General features: G+C 49.6%; 1 protein-coding gene across 1 annotated transcript in view; it reads left to right on the top strand.

Annotated features, from left to right (window-relative positions):
- Positions 1–9,026, top strand: part of ATP1A1 (ATPase Na+/K+ transporting subunit alpha 1) — a 29,784-nt gene extending 20,758 nt beyond the window's left edge. The window contains exons 13-23 of the mRNA XM_039242723.1: positions 847–1,022; positions 2,013–2,149; positions 2,958–3,108; positions 3,662–3,830; positions 3,943–4,097; positions 4,359–4,482; positions 5,552–5,697; positions 5,790–5,920; positions 6,189–6,290; positions 8,189–8,280; positions 8,730–9,026. Coding sequence (XP_039098654.1) covers positions 847–1,022; positions 2,013–2,149; positions 2,958–3,108; positions 3,662–3,830; positions 3,943–4,097; positions 4,359–4,482; positions 5,552–5,697; positions 5,790–5,920; positions 6,189–6,290; positions 8,189–8,280; positions 8,730–8,758 — 1,412 coding nt within the window. The 3' untranslated portion in view covers positions 8,759–9,026. The remainder of the gene's footprint in view (positions 1–846; positions 1,023–2,012; positions 2,150–2,957; positions 3,109–3,661; positions 3,831–3,942; positions 4,098–4,358; positions 4,483–5,551; positions 5,698–5,789; positions 5,921–6,188; positions 6,291–8,188; positions 8,281–8,729) is intronic.
- Positions 9,027–17,678: the final 8,652 nt, after the last annotated feature.

Raw genomic sequence — 17,678 nt, 5'->3', positions numbered from 1 at the left:
CGTCTTAAGGGCCATGGAAAAACCACCGTGAATGTCGTTTCCCATCCTCCCAGCCCAAAGTAGAAGGCTTTGGTTCTCTCTGGACCCAGGTGCCGCCTCCTACCACTTAACCCTCAGACAGCGTTGCAAGAAGGTCTTGAATGCCCTGATCCCTGTGGTAAAGGTCCTATATGCTAAGCCCCTCGGGTAGAAGGTGCCGGACTTCTGTTTCTTCTCAAAGTAGCTTACGTGGTGGCGCTCGCTGCTGCTCAGTCATGCCAAAGGAATACTGAGCAGACATGTGGGCCCGATTCTTTTTTCTGAACAGGGAAGCAAATGGGGCATGTGAGTGGCTCTGTCGGTTAGGTATCGACTTCGGCTCAGGTTATGATCTCACGATCCGTGAGTTCGTCCCCCGCGTCGGGCTCTGTGCTGACAGCTCAGAGCCTGGAGCCTGCTTCCGATTCTGTGTCTCCCTCCCCAGCTCATGTTCTGTCTCTCATTCTCAAAAGCAAATAAACATTAACAAAAAAAAAAATTGTTTTCAGAAGGAAGCAGAGACGAATAACTGCGTGATTTGCCAAATCTAAGTACCTGAGCGAGCAGGTCTAGAACCCTGAAATCCTAGGCTCACCTGTCTTCTCCACCTTGGTCAATGCCTCCTCCTTTGAGGCTTGGTGAGGGATTCTGTCACTCCCATGTTTTTTCTTCCGGCAACTGCAGATTGTTCCTAAATGTTAACAAAAGCCTCGTTCTGTTAATAAAGCTAGATGTTTAAGAAGTATCCCCACTACCTCTGGAGCCAGAGGCAGACCGTCGTCATGTGCCGCCCCCAGTTCCTCACGGACCCCCCTGCTCTCCCTGCAGGTTTCTGCCACCTTAACCTGCCGGATGAACAGTTTCCTGAAGGCTTCCAGTTTGACACCGATGATGTGAATTTCCCTGTTGAAAACCTTTGCTTCGTGGGGCTCATCTCCATGATTGATCCTCCGCGGGCTGCCGTCCCTGACGCCGTGGGCAAATGCCGGAGTGCTGGAATTAAGGTGGGGCCCGGGGCCCCTCCTTGGCCTCAGCTCTTGGGGTTTTAGGGCCCCCTGCTTCGTCCTGTGGGCGCCACGCGGCCAGTTCGACCCCTCACCTGGCGGAGGCGTTTCTTATCTCCAATACCTCAGTTATCACCAGAAAGGGCCAAGTTGTTTTAAAACAGGATACTCAGCAGATGGGGGATTTAAAAGAAAAACATGCGTTTTGGGCAAAAGGAGTGGAAGCATAACGATATTTGCAGAGAGCAGATGACTTAGTAAGGTTTCACGTTGTGAAATACTTGCGGTGCACGGCCTGTCTTCTCTGCTTTCAGTTAACTGGCTTTTTAACCAGTGTTGGGCATCCTCTGTAGCTTTTTAAGTCACGGAACATTGGGTGCACCAATCTGGGGTGCGAGGTCTCCCTTGGTGCCAGCTGTCTGCTTAGTCTGCACTGTGTCATCCTCGTTAGTGCGACCGGCCTGCGAAGCTTTGTAGAAGTGACTCCCCTCATGACTCCAGCTACATGGTCAAGTGTATTTTTCTGAATGGCATCATTAGGTCAGAAAAGAGCAGTTGCCATTTTGAATTCTTTGTACATATCTATGCTCTCTCCCGAATTGGCCCGGTTTGGGTGTGCCGACCAGCAATATTTGGCACCTTTGCCTGTAGTCCAGTCAGCATCAGGTTTTTATTTTTTTTTTATTTGGCTGGTTTTAATGCGTTTAGGTTTTTTATGTGACTGTACAAAGGAAAAGTAGATTCAGTGTATCCTACGTGAAGACATACCAAGCTTAAATCTTGGTTATTGCTGTGTGTTTTCTGTAAACACATGTTTGCGTTTATATTTTTGGTTAGTCCGTGTTTATCCGTCTAAGTTTGTGCTCCTTCCTTCTGATATTCCAAGAGGAGTAATGCTTAATATTTCCTCTTGCCTACTTACGGAAGGCTCTCTTTAAGGTCGTTTTGCTTGGCAGCTGCAGCTAATAAATTGTCCTGGTCCTTGTTCAGGTCATCATGGTCACCGGAGACCACCCGATCACAGCCAAAGCCATTGCCAAAGGTGTGGGCATCATCTCAGAAGGCAACGAGACCGTAGAAGACATTGCGGCCCGCCTCAATATCCCAGTGAGCCAGGTGAACCCCAGGTAAGGCCCGAAGCTCGAAGCCCGGTCTGCCTCGCATGTGCACATGCCGGTAGTTGGGAATCCCCAGCATGGGGCTATAACGGTTTGAATAGCGATTGCTCCTCCAGTTCCAGAAGGCCTCCTTGTCCTTCCAGGGGAGGGTTCCCCCCCCCCCGCCCCCGCCCGAGAGCAACAAGTCCTGAAAGCCAACACTTAAGTGGTGCTTTCTGTTCTAAGCACTTGACCCTGTGATGTATTAAGGTAGGTAGGTATCATTCCCACTTTGCAGAACAGGGAAGTTGAGTCTGTGTCCTGAAGCATGGTCTGCAGTCAGGCTTCCGATGTCCTGTAAACCGCAGATCTGTACCACTGAGACCTAGTAGCACACCAGTTTCTAGGGCCACACTCAGCTTGTCCAGGTGGTCAGGCCAAGAATGGAGGATCTGGGCAGTAAAGTAAAATAGATAGGAGATAAAGCAGTATTGTTTTGATGTTTTATTAAGGTTTAGGACCCCTTTACCTACATCGGGGCTATTAGAGGGTTTGCTCCACCATCCAGCATTTGGTCACAGTATGTCAGTGTGTCTTCTGTAAAGAGCAGGAAAATGGCAGGCTGCCCCCCAGGTGGCTGTGAATCTTGAAGGGAGAGCTAGGACAATACTTTGTAACCTGCAGGATGCCACACAGGTGATAGCTTTTACGTGGTGGGGAAATGCCCTCTGGCTTTAGGCTATTCACAAAGTGTCCCGCATAGTAGAACATCCCCTCTGGGCGATGAGCATCCTGTTGGTGAAGCAATGGGTGACCTCTTCTCCGATCCTGATTGCAGGGATGCTAAGGCCTGCGTGGTGCACGGAAGCGACCTGAAGGACATGACCTCCGAGCAGCTAGACGACATTCTGAAGTACCACACAGAGATTGTGTTCGCCAGGACCTCGCCGCAGCAGAAGCTTATCATCGTGGAAGGCTGCCAGAGACAGGTTCGTGGGCAGCCAGGGCCGGGCTCTGGCCTCCATGATGGCAGTGCCAGTGAAAACAGCACAGTGGTGGTAGAAGCATGGCCCGGCTTTCCTCAGACTCCCCATATACGCACCAGGCATGGCTCCAGATATCGGCTTGTTAGAGCCATGCACTTGCCAACACATGTCTCCACTGCAGCCCCGAGTCTGAGCCCCCCACACCGGTCTGGAAGAGTAGTACAGGCTCCTCATGTGCACACCGGGGATGTGAATGGCCAGGAGAAACTCTCATCCATGCCTTAAAGGACATGTAAAGGAATAGGGTGGTTTTCCAGGCATCTGCTGCCCAAGGTCATGCCTTTGAGGAGCTGTGTTGGTTTTGGGGACGTGAGGGGACATATTTGTCATCATGCCTCAGTTCTCTTGTCGAGGAGGGGCTGAGGTGCTTCCAGGGCTGAGCCCGCGGAGAGTTGCAGCAGGAAAGTCTAGTGTGGAGAGGTAAGCAGAGGCACGTGCCTCATGTACATCCATCCCTGGACCGTGTGGCTCTTACCCATCCCCCTTCTCCTGACAGGGGGCTATCGTGGCCGTGACTGGCGATGGTGTGAACGACTCTCCAGCCTTGAAAAAGGCAGACATTGGTGTTGCCATGGGGATTGCTGGCTCCGATGTGTCTAAGCAGGCTGCTGACATGATTCTGCTGGATGACAACTTTGCGTCCATCGTGACTGGAGTTGAAGAAGGTGAGAGCCGTGCTCGCTGAAAACTCCTCCTGATCGGGCCCGTCTGTATCCGTTCAAGCCTGCCTGTCTCTGTGAGCTGGACAGTGAAAGAAAAAAAATCTTGCATTCCTAGGTCGGCTGATTTTTGATAACTTGAAGAAATCCATTGCCTACACCCTAACCAGTAACATTCCAGAGATCACCCCTTTCCTGATATTTATTATTGCAAACATTCCACTACCGCTGGGGACCGTCACCATCCTCTGCATCGACTTGGGCACTGACATGGTAAGTGACTCTCACGGCTCAGGCCCGCACTCGCCCCCTGCTGCTTGCCGGTGTCCACGGGGCCATCGTGGTTCTCTACAGTGACACCGGTGTGCGTCACAGCTCGGCCTCCAGGAAGCCGTGTTCTCGCTCCTTCTCCGAGGCAGCTGTCAACGCCTGTTGGTCTGATAGCGTTATATAAAAGGGAAGGGGGCACAGAAGGTTCATGATGTCAGCTTCCCGGGATCTGACCACGTTTATACTCGTCCCTCCTCTCCCCAGGTTCCTGCCATCTCCCTGGCTTATGAGCAAGCTGAGAGCGACATCATGAAGAGACAGCCCAGAAACCCCAAGACGGACAAGCTTGTGAACGAGCGGCTGATCAGCATGGCCTACGGGCAGATTGGTGAGGCACCATCCCCTGACCTGGGCCCTGAGCAGGAAGCATCTGCAGGGGATGAGGGCGGCCTCACCTCCGCTTGGTTTCAGAGGCTTCAGCTCTAGCTGGAGCCAGGACGTATAGCATGAGACTCGGGGGAGTTTTGTCCAAGATTCTCTTGAGTGAGAAGAAATCTTCTTTCGTCTGCCCAGTCACTTCTTTTTTTTTTAAATTTCATTTATTTCGGAGAGAGAGAGACAGCTTGAGCAGGGGAGGGTAAGAGAGAGGGAGATACAGAATCTGAATCTGGCTCCAGGCTCTGAGCTAGCTGTCAACACAGAGCCTGATGTGGGGCTTGAACCCAGGAACTGTGAGATCATCACCTGAGCCAAAGTCGGACGCTTAACCGACTGAGCCACCCAGGCATCCCTGCCCAGTTATTTCTTAGGGGAAACATTGGCTCTTTAGACTGTCCCTCTGATCGCCAGGCACGGTTCACTCAGAGGTAGCTTTCCCTGGGGGTACGGAGCACTGGCCACTAATTTGGATAGAGAGTTAAGCTTTGGAAGAATCACAGGAGCTTGGAGGTTTCACTGGCAGGTCACCACCACAGGGTGACCCCACACCCCCAGGGCTTGAGTTCTACTCTAGCCGTGGAGCTAACATGTGCTCTCGGAGGCCTCATGTTAAGGAGGCCCTGGAGCAAACCTGCCCTAAGGAATTCAGACTAGTGTGGTGGGATTTAATGCCAGGGTAGAAGAGCTGGGTCCTGACAGGGAAGGAGGGAGGGTTGGGTCAGAAAGGGCCCCGGGGGTTCACTATTTCAAAGATGGGAGAAAAAAAGCATCTGTGTATCAGAGATTAAAAAATAGGGAAGCATCTTTCCCTTAGAGGCTGTGCCCTGGTCGAGGCAGGTGATCTAGGCACTGCGGTGGGACCTTTCTGAACAAGGCCTGTGGGTCTTCGTTTAAAGTGACTCGAAAAGAGAAGAGGGCGTGGGGTGAGGGGTGTGTCCCAGCAGTCCTCCCTGTCATCGCTCAGCCAGTGACAAAGACGCCCTCGGACCAGGCTCAAAGGGTCTCTCCCGCACTGGCAGGTATGATCCAGGCCCTGGGAGGCTTCTTCACTTACTTTGTGATCCTGGCTGAGAACGGCTTCCTGCCAACCCACCTGCTGGGGCTCCGCGTGGAGTGGGATGACCGCTGGGTCAACGATGTGGAGGACAGCTACGGGCAGCAGTGGGTGAGCGAGGGCCTGGCCATGGGAGCTCCTCCAGCCCCCCCGGCCATGCACGCCACGAGCTGGGCTCACCTTGTCTGCCCTTTGTGTCCCAGACGTACGAACAGAGGAAAATCGTGGAGTTCACGTGCCACACGGCCTTCTTCGTCAGCATCGTGGTGGTGCAGTGGGCCGACCTGGTCATCTGTAAGACCCGGAGGAACTCCGTCTTCCAGCAGGGGATGAAGTGAGTAGAGAGCGCTCGGGGCCCTCACACAGGGGCCTGGGGGTTCTGAATGCCGCAAAACCCCGGCACCCAGCACGTGGGTGGGTTTCTTAATCTCGCTTCTGGAGCAGATTTAGGAAGCAAGAGGTGATTCTCCTTGTTTCTTTTCCATCTGCCCTCAAGTTCCTGAGTACAACCAACACACAGACGTTGATCTGCCATTTCCCGCGTGGCCTTCGAAGTCTAACTTCTGTTTGCATCCTTCAGCTTTTTCTCCCCTTGATTTTAGGAACAAGATCTTAATATTTGGCCTCTTTGAAGAGACAGCCCTTGCTGCGTTCCTTTCCTACTGCCCTGGGATGGGCGTTGCCCTGAGGATGTACCCCCTCAAGTAAGTTGCTCCTCTTCCAGGCCCACGAAGTGAGAGGTAGATACGGAGTGTTTTCCCTTGTGACATGTGCCGGCCGGTTATCTTTAGGAACTGCGGGGGTGGGGGGCACATATCAGTTCCTCTGGACTGGAAACTAGGAGTGACTGGCCGGGGCTCAGGCTTCGGCTAAACAGCCTCCAGTACCAGGCTGCTTACCAGCCAACCATGTGAGTGCTCACAATGGTCCAGTTGTCATGAGCGGTAGACCAGATGGACCCTGGGGATTGGGGAACAGGTTGAGATCTTGATATGCTGCCCTAGCCCCTGTGTGCTCCCATCACAGGCCCCCACCGTTGTGGGCCTCTCAATCCCCTCTCAATCTGCCTTCCAAGGAAGGAGGTGGGAGAAGCAGGCTTGAGGTCAGTCAGGGGTGGAATAGACCCAAGAAAGCTGACCACTCTTGTCTTTGCTCGGAATCCAACTGGCCTCTTTAAAACACAGTGAAGGACTGTGTGGTAAAACCCTGTACGTGAAAAATTCAGGTTTATCAGAAGTGCAAATTTTGGTAGCTTTTTGAAATGGGGTTTGGTGGGGTCCACTAACTGGTTGAGGTTAAGCAGCTGCATGTGATTAAAAGATGCTCAGGCACAGAATGGGGCACCTGTATGACACAAGGCTCCCTACTTGCTCAGACCCATCCCACCTGGCTTGTAGCTGATACCTCCTCCCCCTGATCCTGCCTCTGAAGTAGCCACGCCCCGTAGGCCTCACTGATACTTTGTCAATGCAAGGCTGGCCTGGCATCTAGGGTCTGCCCCACTAGTGTCCACACGGTCTTTCTAGTCTTCTCTTCCCTTGCATCCATGCTTGGTAGGGATGCTCCCTCCCACCCCGTCAGTCTGGCGTGACCTCGCCGTCCTGGACACATGCAGGTGCACCCCTTTCTTTGGTATTACTGGTCCTGTCTACTCCCCACTAGACTGTAATCTTTAAGGCATGGGCCATCTTTTTTGACTTCGTGGCCCTGGCACAGAGCTGGCATACAGCAGGGGCAAGCCTTGTCGGAGTGTAATTCTGTCTGCTCGAGCTCATGGTGTTGTCCAGAGGCGGCCAGGAGAGCCACTGAGCTCTCTAAAAGAGAAAGACTCACTGAAATCGAGTAGTGCCCCGGGACCTCTTTTGCGATGATGAGAGGGTTTGTTCCCAGCAGGTTCTACCCAGTTAGGAAGGTGGCTTAGTTACTCTGGGTGGCCGAGCCAAAGGAGGTCATCTCCCAGCTGTGGAGGAAGACCCGTAGTGCCAGGAAGAGGAGGAGATTGCCAGGCTTCTGCCCTTGGTCCGCCTTCCTCTGTCGACTGCAGAAGTTGGTAGTCAGGAAAGCACAGCATTTGACAGGGCAGCCGGGGCAGGCCCCTAGCTCCAGGCTGGGGATGTGGTAGCAGCCGCCGGGCTCCCAAAGCCCTGCTCTCCATTAGGGCTCAGCTGTTTTCATTTCCCAGCACTGGGATTCAACACATCTGCTGACTGAATTCAAGGGATGGATGCACTGGTTCTGACCCACACTGGAGGTGCTTTAAGTTCCTTAAACACTTGTAGAAAGGGGAAGAGAGGAAATGTCCATTTGCTGGGGGATGGTCAACAGAAAATCTCAACTCTCTCTACAAACCAAAACTTGTAAAAGGGGATTCCCTCATAAAGCCTGCAGTCTGGTTTCCTCAGCCTCTCCAGGCCCTGAGCACAGGGAGCAGCATTCTGTTCTTAAGAGCTTTCTGTGTGTTCTATGCTAATGGCTCATTAGTTAACCTTGACCGTACTTGGCTCCTCCTCCTTCCAGGCTGTTCCACCGTCAGGAGTGATGTGTGGTTCTTTTTCCTCTGATGTGTGTGTGTGTGTAAATTAGTACCTGATTCTATTTTCAGACCTACCTGGTGGTTCTGTGCCTTCCCCTACTCTCTTCTCATCTTCGTGTATGACGAAGTCCGAAAGCTCATCATCAGGCGACGCCCTGGCGGTAATTTCATTTTAGCTTTGGCGGGGGCGTGGGAGAGGCGGGATTTCTGGGGATTCTATCTCCTCTGAAGTGTCTGGGCTCCCTCCATGACCCGGGGTTGGCCCTGGCCATTGGACCAGCCGTCAACTGCCCCAAGCTGTAGTTCCATCTTGAGACCAATGATCTCCATTAAGGTTTCAGAACCGATCGTATTTTAGACTACAAACCAAACACAATCCAGTGGAAACCTGGGCAGAAATCTAAACCATCTTCCCAATTAACATGTTCTTCCTAAAAACATTTAAAGAAAGAGAATTGAAGTCTAATACCGAATTTGGTTGACCCCCACCCCCTGATCCTGGGCTTTGTCACCCGCCTACCCCCAGGTCACTCCTTGTCACTCTCTCTCCCACTATACCCTAGAGCCAGGACTCACTGCAGCGTGTCTTGTGTCTCTTTGTTGCCTCCAGGTTGGGTAGAGAAGGAAACCTACTATTAGGCCCTCCCCGTGTCCTGCACGCCGTGGAACATCATACCACGCACTCTGCACCCCCCCACGCCCTCTTTGTGTCCTTCAGTCTTTGAATTCGGAACTCTACCCTGGTAGGAAAGCACCGAAGCATGTGGGGGAAGCAAGACGTCCCGGAATGAAGCATGTAGCTATACGGGGGGGGGTGGGGGGAGGGCTGCCTGACAAACATCGTCTACAGGAATGACAGCGGGGAAGGTTTTTATGTGCCTTTTTGTTTTTGTAAAAAGGAAAACTTGGAAAGACTGAAAGAATACATTTTATATCTGGATTTTTACAAATAAAGATGGCTATTATAACGGAATCGGTCCCATGGCCGCCTCACCTTCTTGGCCCAGACGTTAGAGTGTGGTTCTGGGCGCGCGTCCCTGTACTAGGAGCTTGTTGGCACGGCCAAGCCGGACCCGCTGAACCAAAGCTAAACTGTCCTGGGGTTGTAGAAAAGCTCTCCAGGCGGCCCTGAGTCCCATCCAAGTTTGAGATCTGCTGGTCAGGGAACTTCATGCCCTGGCTCTTCTATCCTGAGTAGATAGACTTATGGGCCCCCTTCTCCCGCATGCCTACCTCGGGGTCAGCAGGTGGCTGGAACTCCACCTGCCGCCTGACATCTCTGCTCCTTGACAGGAACACACATCCTGTGAAGGATTCAGTGCCTTAGTATAGCACACTCTTGCCCACCGGGCACAGCCCCCCCAACCGACCATCTCTCAGGTCCCCACCGCAGCAGCGGCCAGGTGTGTCTGAGAAGCAGACACCTATGCCATCTCAGGGCCATGTGTGTCACAAAGCACTTCCCTTCCACAGAGCTCGTTCCTAACATAGCATCTAACAGCTCCGCTTCAGAACAAGGTTATGTGCCAGAAGGCACTTAAAGGTAAGAGAGATCTGTTTACATCAGGGTCAAGTCTAGGAACACCTGTTCTCAAAGAGTTAGTGGAACAGCCCGCCCCCCCCAACCCCCAAAGGCTCACCATTCCCGCGTGTGTGCTGTCAACTAACCACGCTCCGAGACTGTCCTTGCCTCAAGCAGATACAATACAGAGTCCTTACTTCTGGCACCCAAGTGTTCTCGGCCTGCAGGTGGTCAGAGAATGAGTTCAAGTATTTTTTTTTTTTTTCGCCTCTGAAAGCGTAATCCATTGCTCATGCCTCAACTGCAGCTCCCTTCCAAGCCCTACAGATGGGAGAGGAAGGGAACCAGCAGACCTCCACATGCTGGCCGTCATGGGCTCTACCCGCTCCAGCTGGAGTGCCTGGCAGGGCCGGGTGGTCTGACCTTAGTCTAAACAGTTCTTCCCTCCTCTCTCGGGACACTTGCCCCAAGATGATCTCTGCGCCTGTGACCAAGTCAGCTTTTTTTTTGTTTTTAATGTTTTTATTTGTTTGTTTCTGGAAGAGAGAGAGACAGCATGAGCAGGGGAGGGTCAGACAGAGAGGGAGACACAGAATCAATCCAAAGCAGGCTCCAGGCCCTGAGCTGGCTGTCAGCACAGAGCCCCACACAGGGCTTGAACCCACGAACCGCGAGATCATGACCTGAGCCGAAGTCGGATGCTTAACCGACTGAGCCCCCCAGGTGCCCCCTTTTTTTGGTTTGTTTTTAAGAGAGTGTGAGCAGGGGAAGGGTGGAGGGAGAGAGAATCTCTAAGCTCAGCACAGAGCCCGACACAGAGCTCAATCCCACCACCCCAGAATCATGATCTGAGCTGAAATCAAGAGTTGACACTCAACTGACTGAGCCACCCACGCACCCCAGCAAGTCAGCTTTAAAAATAGCCATCTGCTGGCCCAACGTAAGGAAACTGGGATGAAGCTAAAAAAGAAAGTCCTCAGGATTAATAGTCCAAGAGACAGGTGGTAATTGGCTGCTTGAGGACACCTTGCCCTTCACTGCTATGACGGCAGTCATGAGTCCCCCTCCCCCCATACTTAAACCTGCACAGCCCTGTCAGATTTGCTGTCCCCATACTCCCCCCCATATCTGCTCTCTGGCACCCATGGAGTGTTGATCAGTGAACACAACACCGCTACAATGAAGGTCATGGGTATTCCCAAAGAGCTCAAAGCAGCCTGACACAGTAGAGTTGGAAGTGGGGGGGTGACCCCAGGTACATTCCAGGCCAGGCTTCTCACTGCTCTAAGTGGCCCTGACTTCATCTGGAGGAAGGGTGGAGCAGGACAAGGGAAGGCTCCAAACCTCCCCACCCCTTCCCACCAGAACCTTTCTACCTTCTGACAGTCTCTGAATAACAAGTTTTACAGCCAAGAACTTGCTCTAGAGAAAACAACTAAGTGATGGGTAAAACTAGTATCAAGACCAGGCCTTCTAATGGGTCCGATCTTTCCAAACTTTCTAAAAGACTAAACACCTGGGCTAATTTCTACTTTGCTCTCAAATTCTCCCTTTAGCCCTGTTACTAGTAGCTAAGTATGGCCCCAGAACAAGGACTGAAACAGCTGAGGAGCTACTGACCCCAGATACGGTGGACCCCTACCAATCTGCAACACAGCCATCTCAACCAGCCACTTCCCTCTACCTGCTCGCCTCCTAATCATGTGTCCGCCTCTCCTGGTTCCCATTAACACCAGTCCCTTGATACTGTCCTGCTTGAGGTCGTCTCTGACCTGATTCTCAGTCCTTTCTTGGGCTCTGTAGCACATACGTCCATCACACACTTGCCCAAACCAGACCCATTGTCTCTGCCATCACCATGGCCACCCGATTTGGTCTCTGCCTCCTCCCCACCTGCTCCTTGGCTGTTTGTTTCCTCAGGGAGGTTTCCATGCCCTTCCCTCTGCCTGCTTCATATTCTTCTTAGGAGTTTCACAACACCACACCCACGTGGTGCTTTTCTCTCTTCTGAGCCCCCAGACCCGTGAATCCAGTTGTCTACTGGTCATCTGTATTTGTTCACAAAGCATAGCACGCTGGTCTTAAAATGAACACACTCTACGGGCAATGACATCGATCACCTTGTTGCCCAAATCAGAAAGCCAGAAGTCACATGAAGTTTCTGTCTCCCTTACCTAGCCATGGCCCCTGCCACCATGCAATCACCAGTTACTCAACTCCATTGTGGCTAACAACAGGCTTTGTGTCTTAGCCTAGACAGTCACTGACCACGGGCACAGAATTTTGCCTCTTAGTGCTTCCTTTACTCTAGAATCTGAATGGCGTTTCAGAATTGTTGAAAGCACTGAGATTACATGTAAAGAGATGGGCACAGTGGCTGGTACTCGATAAAGCCCTTTCTCTTCTGGCACTGCCCTTCCCTTCTGGACACATACACCAGCCCCTGGCCTGTCCCCAGACTCTCGGCCTTCCTCCAAGCCAGGGCTTCTCCAAGTGTGGTCTCTGGACCAGTAGCACCGGGGTCTTGATGGAAATGCACCTCCTCAAGCACCCAGACTGAATCTGAAGCTGGACGTGGGACACAGCCTCCTGCTATAATTAGGCTTCTGGGTGATTCTGATGCATGTCAAACTCTGAGAAGCATTGCTCAGTTCCACCTTCCAAGCAAGCTCTACGTGGCTGTCTCTCCCACCATCCATGTCTTTACCCTGTACTCCAGCACATAAACCCATCTCTGCTCAGCCATTCAGGCTCCCAGAAGGCCCTTCTGTGCTACCCTCTGCTTCCCCCACCGCCCTACAAGTCCCCTTGGCACGCCGCTTGCGCGGGCCCAACCTGCAGTCCCCTGGCTGCTTGACTCAACTCTCCGGATAGCATTCAGGCCTTTCCTCCTTGGGAAAGGCTCAGCAGGCCCCCGTTTTTTGCATACCTTCTAGCACTTACGCCTATATTTTAGTGTGTTCTGTGATAAACTACGAGAGTTCCTGAGCACATAGCCCAGGCCATACCCTCCCCCACACCTGGCACGCTGAGTACTTGTTGCATGAGTGAATGCTCGTTACCAGACTTGTTTCATATTTTTAATATTTTACCCTTACCTTGCATTTCGGTTTCTTAAATCAGAGCTGACACTTCACCCAAGGGAAATGCATGCCCAGGTCCAAGAATTAGGGCCATTGCCTCTCCTAAAACTTTGAGGCTAGAATTTAGAGAATATTCAGAAGGAGCATTCATGGAATTAGGATGCGAAGAAGTTCGGTGGGACTTGGCAAGTGACGATAGAAGGCAAAGAGGAGATGAACAGACTCAGAGACACCAAGGTGGACCAGGTCCTTGGACCTGCCTGGGTCCCAGGGCTTTTGAATCCCTGTCTTGGGCTTCAAATGATCTCATTAAAAACTCCCCACCCCACTGCAACCCCCAACTAGGTTATGGTCTCCTATTAAATAGCTGGTTAGTACTCCTGTATAGAAATATAGTACTCCTATATTTCCTGTATAGAAATCACAATTCTGTTATTCAATTATGTAATCATTAATATCCACTTCCCCCTGCTAACCTGTAAGTTCTGTGAGGCCCAGGAGGCTGTCTTTTCTGTTTTATCCGTCACGTTCCACTCAATGCCTTAAAAAGGGAAGTCAGCATTTTAGCACAGTGGCCAATCAATACTCCCTATTTAAGGAGAAAGGCGGGTCCCAATTCAAGATGGCGTCAGAGCAAGATCCCACACTCACCCCCTTACACAGACACACCACATCTACGGTTTCCTCTGGGGAAAAAAAAACCTACAAAGAAGCTGAGTGATGCCTACACATCGTGCAAACAAGAAAACCCCACACTGAAGCAGGTAGGAGAGGCAGAAACACAATCTTGCAGTAAATCCCAACCCCCATGACTGCCGCCAAGTGGAGGGAACTCAAGTCCTGGAGCTTTGTCCTGGGTAGCAAAGGTTTTGTACTCTACAGTGGGCACCCCACCTTTGCCTGAGAGGCAAGCCCCTAAAACATTTAGCTTTGAAAACCAATGGGGTTTATGTCCATGATGCCCATAAGACTATAGCAAACTGAAAAACAACTTTAAGGAAAAAAAGTTTATTTATGAGAGCAGGGAGAGGGACAGAGAGAGAGAACCCTAAGAAGGTTCCACACTGTCAGTGCAGAGCCCAACTGGGGGGGCTCGAGTCCACAAACTGTGAGATCATGACCTGAGCCAGAATCAAGAGTCAGATGCTTAACCAACTGAGCCACCCAGGCGCCCCTGAAAAACCGCTTTGAAAAAGCTTGTGCACAGACTTACTTGGCCCCGGGGGCAGCACAGAAGCAACCAATTGAGAGGACCCAAGACTTCATGTGAAAGAGGCTTACTGGCTGATCTTAAAGCATCAGACTAAGGGGCAAGCTTCTCATGAAGCACACAGTCAAAGCCCTATGGTCACCCTTTCTAGAGCCTATAGAAGGTGGGTGCTATTTCCTTACTTTCTCTCTGCCACACTCCAGGGTGCTGGTATCTCCTGAAGAGGAACTTGTACGCACGTCCAGTGCCCCAGCTGCCACCCAGGGGATGCTCCTCGATTGCCTAGTACCTGGTGACCCTCAGAGCTTGCATTCCGGGGTCCATAGAATGTAATAGTTCAGGGGCTGGTTCTTGGCTCTTCACCACCCCCAGGACACCGCACAGACACCAGACTCAAAGACACACCATGTCTTTTTGTGAAAGACCTATTTGCTTGTCCAGGAGCTTCAGCCTGGAGAGCAGACTTCTGGTTTGGTACATACCAGTGATGCACTCTGGGGCTGGAGGTCACTGGACACCATCTTTGCACCGTCCTTCTGCCTCACTCCCAGCTCACCAGCGTCTCCCAGAAAGGAACACGTACACTCGTCCGACACCCTAATTTCTATGACTACTACCCAGAGGTCACCTCCAGATTGCCTGGCTCTGGTGTCCTGGTGGGACTTGAGCTGGCAGTCCCCACCGAACTATATATTGTCATTCTCTAAAATGTACCGCCTAACGGTCTGGCTTCCATTAAGCCTGAGTGTAGGTCCTGATTGAACTCCTCCCCTTTGGGACACTGACAGATGTTGGTACACCCTCAACTACTGAGGGCCACTAAAAATAATGCTCAGACAATCACAAAGGTTTGAGATGACCAAAAGCTAAGGCATGGTTGAACTATAAGGTTCATTTCCTACATGAGGTCACTCCTTAAAGATCAGGAAAGGGAGTGGTTTTATCTAACGCATAGAAACCAACACAGGGAGTCAAGGAAAATGAAGAAAATGGAATATGTTCCAAATGAAGGAATAAGATGAAACCTTTAAGAAGTGCTTAACTGACAAAATTTTGGGGTGATGGGGGGTTTGTGGGGTCCGGAGTCAACGGATAAGAAAGAATTCTTGAAGACGTCTTTAGTCCAAAAAGATGATTTTGTTAAACACGGGGGACGGGACCCACGGGAAGGAAGAGCTGCACGGGGCTGTGACGGGTAACTCATTATACACCCTCAGGTTGGGAGGGCGTCAGGGATAGAGTAAGTCTCTATGGAATTTTGGAAGCAAGGTTTCCAGGACCTTAATGGGCGAGCTGTTGCTAGGGAAACACCATTTATTACCATTTAATAAAACCTCAGTCATGAGACCCTTTAGATGTGTATTGGGGGCCATAAGCTCCGAGTATGATTCCCAGTAGGTATCTTGGGGCAGTGGAGATAAAGGAAGTTGACTTACAGGATCCTCGAGGTTGGGAAAATGTTAAACTAAGGTTCTCTTTTGCCCCCAACAAAGTGTCATCTTGAGGTAGCTGAGCTCCTAGAAGGAGGTCACTCTGCCGGTCTCAAGGACTTGTCAGTGGGCTGTAGGCAGTAAGGGAAATTAATTTTTCATTTCCTTAGTTTCCCACATGACTTAAACCCCTTTCATGTGTTCTTGGGTACCCAGGAGTGTCTGAGGAATATCACACATATTCTACCTGTAGTGGGGGGTGGGGTGCCAGCCTGTATTTTGCCCTCAGCTTGCCCCACTCTCCGTCACCATTAATGAAACAGATATGTAATTTATTTGATAAAGAGTTCAAATAATGGTCATAAAGATGCTTACCAAACTCAGGAAAACAATGGATGGACACAGTGAGAACTTCAAAAAAGAGATAGAAAATATAAGAAAGTAACATACATAAAAATATAAATCTCACTGGTAAAGGTAAATCTACAGTACAATTTAGATTAAAGTTGCAAAGATGGCGGATCAATCACTAAAGCTAGCATGAAGGTGAAAGAACCACAACACTTAACAGGTGCACAAGATAAACAGATGTAGAATATGACATTAAAAACATAAAAGGTGGGGGTGGGGAGGAGATTAATAATGTAGAGCCTTAGACTGCATTCAAACTTAAGTTGTCATCAACTTAAAAGATACTGTTATAAATATCAGTTGTTATGTGTCAGCCTTATGGGAACCACAAAGTAAAATCTTCTAGTAGATAACACCAAAGATAAAGAAATCTAAACATAACCACGAAAGAGAGCCATCGAATCACAGAAGCAAACATCGAAAACAAAACAATGAACAAAATGGCAGCAAGTATATACCTATCAATCATTACTTTAAATGTAAATGGACTAGCTTCTCCAACTGAAAGACAGCATGGATGAAACAATTAAAAAAAAAAAAAAAAAAAAGACCCACATGTTGCTGCTTGTAAAAGATTCTCTTCAAACAAGGACACACCCAGACTGGAAGTGAAAGAATGGGAAAAGATATTCAGTACTCCTTGCAAATGGAAACCAAAAGAAAGCTGCTGCCTATACTCATAGCAGACAAGTAGACTTTAAAACAAATGTTGTAGTAAGAGACAAAGAAGGACATTATATAATGATAAGGAGTCAATCCAACAAGATGATAGAAGAGTTGTAAATACTTATGCACTCAATGTAGAAGCACCTAAATATATAAAACAAATAGTAACAGACCTAAAGGGAGACACAGACAGCATATAACAACAGTAGGGGAATTTGATATCGCACTTTCATCAATGGATAGATCGTCAAGATAGAACATCAATAAGGAAACATCAGCCTTATAGGCTACATTATATGTCTGCTAAATTCACCTGATCTCGAGAATATTCCATCCAAAAGCAGCAGAATTAATATTCTTCTCAAGTATACATGGAACATTCTCCAGAACAGATCATATGTTAGGCCACAAAACAAGTCTTTTTTTTTTTAATTTTAATGTTTTATTTATTTCTGAGAGAGAGAGGGAGAGACAGCGTGAGCCGGGGAGGGTCAGAGAGAGAGGGAGATACAGAATCTGAAGCAGGTTCCAGGCTCTGAGCTAGCTGTCAGCATAGAGCCTGATGTGGGGCTCGAACCCACAAACTGTGAGATCATGACCTGAGCCGAAGTCGGACACTTAACCAACTGAGCCACCCAGGTGCCCCAAAACAAGTCTTAATAAAAACTGAAATCACATCAAGCATCTTTTCTGACCAAGATGGTACAAAACTAGAAATCAACTATAAGAAGAAAGCTGGGAAATTCACAAATATATGGAGATAGAACAGCATGCCACTTAAACAACCAAAGGATAAAAAACAAAAGAAAGAAATCAAAAAGTACTATGCACTTATCACGATGAGCACTGAGTAATGTATAGAATTGTTCAATCACCATATTGTAGATCTGAAATATAACACTGTATGTCAACTATAGTGGAATTAAGATTTAAAACTTAATACAAGTGAAAAAAAAGGTCCCTTGAAACAAATGAAAATGGATACACAACATACCAAAACTTATGGGGTGTAGCATGGCAGTAAATGCCTACCTCAAGAAACAAACAAAACATCTCAGACAACCTAACTTTACACCTCAAGGGACAAAATCCAAAGTTAGTAAAAGGAAGGAAATAACAAAGAGCAGAGCAGAAATAAATGAAAGACAGACTAAAAAAACAAAGAAAAGATCAATGAAACCATGAGCTGGTTCTTTGAAAAGATAAGCAAAATTGACAAAACTTTACCTATTCTTAT

This window comes from Hyaena hyaena, unplaced genomic scaffold, assembly GCF_003009895.1.
Source record: "Hyaena hyaena isolate Hyena2069 unplaced genomic scaffold, ASM300989v1 scaffold_217, whole genome shotgun sequence".
Taxonomy (NCBI): Eukaryota; Metazoa; Chordata; class Mammalia; order Carnivora; family Hyaenidae; genus Hyaena; species Hyaena hyaena.
Note: the sequence above shows the minus strand (reverse complement) of the source record. Positions and strands in the feature narration are given on the sequence as shown.